This window comes from Cavia porcellus, unplaced genomic scaffold (genome assembly GCF_034190915.1).
Source record: "Cavia porcellus strain 051 isolate PalLab524CR breed Dunkin Hartley unplaced genomic scaffold, mCavPor4.1 scaffold_19, whole genome shotgun sequence".
Lineage (NCBI taxonomy): Eukaryota > Metazoa > Chordata > Mammalia > Rodentia > Caviidae > Cavia > Cavia porcellus.
In genome coordinates, this window is record NW_026947502.1 from 21,328,381 (window position 1) to 21,334,156 (window position 5,776).

General features: G+C 40.4%; 1 protein-coding gene across 1 annotated transcript; it reads right to left on the reverse strand.

The window, feature by feature from the left end:
- Positions 1–2,214: 2,214 nt before the first annotated feature.
- LOC106028394 (uncharacterized) lies at positions 2,215–5,324 on the reverse strand. The gene is made up of 2 exons (XM_013156080.2): positions 5,135–5,324; positions 2,215–3,387 (listed from the first exon to the last, which is right to left on the reverse strand). The coding sequence occupies exon 2, from the start codon at positions 3,385–3,387 to the stop codon at positions 2,704–2,706; it is 684 nt and encodes a 227-aa protein (XP_013011534.1). The 5' UTR covers positions 5,135–5,324; the 3' UTR covers positions 2,215–2,703.
- Between the last annotated feature and the right edge of the window lie 452 nt (positions 5,325–5,776).

Genomic DNA, 5,776 nt, shown 5'->3' on the forward strand with positions numbered 1-5,776 from the left:
GACCTTCCTAGAAATTGATAACATCCCGAGCTTCCAGGGGCTCAGAGAAAACCCCAGCCTAGAGCATTCCTTGACTCACTCATTCAGTTCTGTCTCGGCCTCTATCTCTGTCTCTATCTCTGTTTCTCTGTCTCTCTGTCTATCTCTATCTCCGTCTGTCTCTAGCTCTGCCTCTCTGTTTCTCTCTAAGACAGGATCTTTTTTTATAGTTTAGGTTGACCTCAAGCTTGCTATGTCGCCTTGGCTTTCATCTCAAACTAAGAGTGACTGATTCTTCTGCTTCATGCTCCCAAGTACTGTGTTCTTTTCTTTCACATGAAACTTCTAATCATCTCGCATTTCAAGATAAATCCAGAATCTGACTGCTTTGTGTTTGTATGTTACAACACGCGTTTTAAGCCACTGAAAACTCTTGCCACTGTTGGAAAAATAATCCCCTCCTATTTGGTCTCCTTGCTTGTAATTTTTTTGTAAAATAATTTTTTGAAACACAAACATCTCTACAAAGCCAATGTGTACACTTTGGTGAGTTTGGAGAGAGCATGTATTCATGAAACCAATGCTGTAATCTACATGATGAAGCTATCCATCACCTATAAAAGTTCTCTCCTATTTCCTTATTTTGTTATTACTGGCTTTTTGGTAGTAAAAACAACTAGCATAGTATCTGTCATCTGAACAAAGTACATGCACACGATGAAGTATTGCTGATGAAATTTGATGTGGTATTCAACAGAGCCGTAGGACCTACTTATTTCATATAGTTAAGCCTTTATGCGATTGGACTAATTCTTCTCTGGTTTCCTTCCCTTCACTTCCTGCCAAACAGCATATCATGATCTGTTTCTAAGCTTATGTAACTCAGATTACTGTACAAGTAGTATTATGTAGTACTGTCTTTTTTGTGTCTGGATCATCTCATTTAGCTTAGTGACTTCTAGGTTCATCTATATTATGACCAGTGGTAAGACTGCCTTCTTTCTTTAGTTTGTATAATTTCTCATTTCATGAATGTGCCACAGTTTCACACAGCTTCACTAATTGTCAGTGAAATTCAGATCCAAACCACCAAGTAATATTACCTCACACCTATTAGGATAGCTATTATCAAAAAATAAATGGTGTTGAGGATACAGAGCAAAGGGAATGCTTGAACATGGTCAGTGGGGAAGAGAATTTATAAAGCCATTATAGAAAACACTACAGACATTTCCCAAAAGCCTAACATCAGAATTATCACATGATCCAGAAGTTCAAGTTTTTACATACATAGCTAAAAAAATTGAAAGTAGAATCTGAAGGGAAACCGGTGTTCCCATGTTCTTCACTGTATTACTTCAAGAACTAAGACAAAAAAACAAATTAAATGTCTATTGTTCTTTTTTATATTAGCTTCACATTATTACAAAAATACATCAGGTGATTAAGTTATAAAGACAAACGATTTAGTTAGCTCACAGTTTGGAGTATCAAATCCAAGTTTAGGTGGCCCTATGACTTTGGACCTCTGGAGGGGATGGGATGTCATGGCTGTATCAGTCATTCTCCTCTCACTGGAACAAAATCTGTGACACACACAATTTAAAGCAGAAGAGGTTCATTTTAGCACATGATTTCAGAGGATTCAGTCCATGGTAAGCTGGCTGAGGGCACAAGTGGCATGGTGTAAGGCATTTGGAGGAACTGTAACTCCAGTGAGCTACCTCCTAACATGTTTAATTTTAAATTCATTAATGGATTAACCAAGACTATATTGCTGCCATGATCCAATCACCTCCCAGAAATCCAGCATCTGAATAGATGAGAATTTTAGTAGACACTTATCTAAGCCATAACAGGGAGAGTAGAGTAGGCTGCAGGTCATGATCATTATGAGCCAGAGGGCAAAGAGAAAGATGAAGAACTGGGGTCCGACCATCCTCTTTTGCTGACACATCCCCAAAAACCTAACGAGTTCAGACAGGAACTGCATCCCAAAGATCCACAGTGTCTCCCAACCCACTACTTGGGACCAAGCTATGAACATACAGAATTTGGAAGAATATTATTCACATTCAGACCATAGGATCGATTATCCTTATAGGGAAACCACAGTGTTCATCTTGAGATTCAAATTGCTCCCTGTAAGAACAATGAATGAACAATTGCCAGGTGCCGCGGCCAGCGCGGGGAAGGAGTCAGGCGAGAGACTGAAGACACAGGGAGACCAGTTGCTCAGGAGGCAAAAGGCGATTTATTGAAAGACTACAGAGTTTTTATAATGTTTCAAAACAAAGAGCAGTACAAGTCACTTCAGGACACTTTCTTGTGCACACAGCAAAGGTAAACATGCTCCTGGGCCCGTGAGAAACTTCTATGTTGTGCAGCCCAGGAGGTAAACATGTTCTTGGGCCCATGAGAAACTTCTATTGTTTATGTTATGAAGCTTTTCCCAGGTTAATATCAGCGCGATGCTTTGTCTAGAAGGCTGAGGTCACTGTAGGATGAGGAACTGATTGAGGTCCAGCTTTAGTGTGTGGTTTCCCACACCCGTTCACTGCCGGACCCCTGGCTCCTGCTCCCAACATATCCCCCTTATTTCTTAGACAAAGCGTCGCATGGGAATTTCATTAGCAGTTGATTCTAACTTAAAACGTTTCAAGTCCAAACGCACATTTCTCATTTGCCCAACAACAGTTCTCACAAAATATGGAAAAACTGTTATCATGGTGATAACATGCTAGAGCTCCAATCACACAGATCTTTGTAACATATAGTATAATTATGATGGCACAAATGCCGTGAGAGTCCATATACACTTTTGCTTGGGTATTTTTGTCTACATTCTGGAATATGCTCAGGGGGATTACGTTTTCCCACTCTAGTTTCACTGCTGTTGCAAAATACATACATCATATCTACTCCCCAGTGCATTCCATTCGTAAAGTTTCCATCCCAATCAGAGTATCTTTCTATTAATGTAGACTTCTTATTTGTTTTAGAAAAACATAGGGGTAATGAAGCAGACATTCCAGTATAATTATATACAATAGAGATAGGTTGTATATGAGTGGAAGAAGGAAAACTTAAGACACGAGTATTATTTACATAAACAGTAACATCATCGTTGTCACCCCATGACATAGGGTGCAACAAAGGAGGATTAGGTACAAATGCCCAATAATTATCTGCCCACACAGGCATACAAAATGTATGCAAAACCCAAATAATGCTTAACAGTTGAGCCAAAAACAGAAGAGCTTCATCTCTTGTCGCAGGAGGCCTTCTGGTCGTTGTTCTCATCCTCTGTGTCATGGTTAGTCGAAGCATCGTCCTGCGCAATTTTTCTATCTTGCTCTTGGGCATGTCGTACACAGCGTTCTGGGATCCACCTGGGTGTATCAGCATCTGTGGGAAAAACACAAACATACCCTCTTCCCCATATCAATACTGGGTCAGGGCCATGTAATAGATTAGTTAACGGGTCTTTCCAATAAACCATTGGCTTGGAGGGCAAATCAGGAGACCAATGTCTCTCAGCTGCCGATCTATTGGAAGCATCAAAAGTTAAAAAATTAAGAATGTAAAGAGCATGGTTAAGAAGGGTTTTGGGAGAATACTTATACCATCTCCCCCTTTTTAATTTCTTTAATGTGTTTTTTAGTGAGAGATTAGCACGTTCAACAATTCCTTGTCCTTGAGGATTATAAGGCAGTCCAGTAACATGTTTAATATGGAAAGTCTGACAGAATTTGGCAAAGGGTTTACTAACATATGCTGGGCCATTATCAGTTTTAATGGCTCGAGGAATGCCCAGGACAGAGAAACAATATAGTAGGTGTTGTATTACATGGGCGGCAGTTTCTCCAGTCATAGGTGAGACAAGCATGTAATGAGAAAAGGTGTCTATGGTAACGTGTAGGTATTTTAATGACCCAAAAAAAGGATAATGAGCAAAATGCGGTACTGTTATCAAACCTGCTGTTTTCAGTACTATAACCAAGACAAATAAAATTTACATCATCTCGAGCTTTCTATAACTTACAATATACCTCCAAGTTTTATCTTCTTTCATATTCTGGCACAGCCAGACATTTTACTTGAAGACGAATCACTTTCTTTGTCCCTCCTTTTTACTATCACCAGTCAATTACCTTTTTTTTCGCTTCTCAGACAACATTAAAACTCACAACAAAACCCTTGAAGTCACCTTCTAGTAGTCTAAATCATATTTAATTATTTTATGTCTTTTTACCATATTAAAATGCTGTTTTGTTTTGTTTTGTTTTGTTTTTTTAAAAAAAAAAAAAACTATAACCTTTTTACTGGCTCAATTACAGCATGACCTGGTTTTCACTTAGTAAAGTTGATATGATTCTTAAAAACCATACATATACACATATATGTGCACATGTTTACATTTTAACTAGAAAGAAAAATACTCTTTTTAAAAGGCATGCCAAGGTTGCAAGCAATCAGTTGAAGACTTACATATTAAACAAGGCGCCACAACATTAAAGACACAAACAAACAAAGATTGTTTCTTGCACAGTTTGGTGAGCTAAAGGAAATAATTTTTCTTATTATGAACCTTGGATCTAATAAGCCATATGGATCCTGCAACAGAAATGGGCAACAAGCCCCTAAGTTAGTAACAAGTTTAAACAGGCAACCAAGGAGAGGGCATTTTTTTTTCTCAGCTGTACCATCATTAATCATGTCCTTTTTAACCTGGAGAGAAAGATTGTGAGCTCACTCTCAAACCTCGGGCCAATGGTCTAAGGTAAGGGAGAGAGGAGATGAAGTTGTCTGTCCCATCTTATCCTGGAGAAAAAGAGAATAATAACAACAAACAGGGAAGACACAGACAAACACAAAAAGTGCCTGAGATTAAGAGTCTCATGCTTTACCGACTGAGCTAACCGGGCTGCTTGTAACAGGGTGGCTCAGAGAGCGTTGGCAGAGCAGAGGGCGGGGGTGGGGGGTATAAGGAGGCAACAAACAGATGAATTTGAAGCTTAGCCACAGGAATGCCCCTACTCTTTAACAAAGAGGAAATAACTTGTTCAAAAAGTTCCCGTTCTGATGACGGGGAGTTACCCATTCTCAATCCCTGCGTATATGCCACTCCCTGCTACTTTCACTTTTCACTTACCCGGGTCCTCTGTAGCAGCGGTCTTCTCGGAACTCCCGATTCTCCTTCCACTGGAAAAACGCTCCGAATGCTTATATTCCAAGCCCCAAGTTCGGGCGCCAAGCCCCACGTTCGGGCGCCAAGTGCCAGGTGCCGCGGCCGGCGCGGGGAAGGAGTCAGGCGAGAGACTGAAGACACAGGGAGACCAGTTGCTCAGGAGGCAAAAGGCGATTTATTGAAGGACTACAGAGTTTTTATAATGTTTCAAAACAAAGAGCAGTACAAGTCACTTCAGGACACTTTCTTGTGCACACAGCAAAGGTAAACATGCTCCTGGGCCCGTGAGAAACTTCTATGTTGTGCAGCCCAGGAGGTAAACATGTTCTTGGGCCCATGAGAAACTTCTATTGTTTATGTTATGAAGCTTTTCCCAGGTTAATATCAGCGCGATGCTTTGTCTAGAAGGCTGAGGTCACTGTAGGATGAGGAACTGATTGAGGTCCAGCTTCAGTGTGTGGTTTCCCACACCCGTTCACTGCCGGACCCCTGGCTCCTGCTCCCAACAAACAATGATATATGAAGTTTCTCTTTGTATTCCAAGTTTCTCTTTTCTCCTTTGCTTAGTTTGGTTCAGTCTCCTGCTATCCTCCTTGCAATTCTGAG

Excerpts from the sequence above, each read along its gene's own strand:
- LOC106028394 (XM_013156080.2), bottom strand. The coding sequence starts at position 3,387 with ATGCTGATACACCCAGGTGGATCCCAGAACGCTGTGTACGACATGCCC.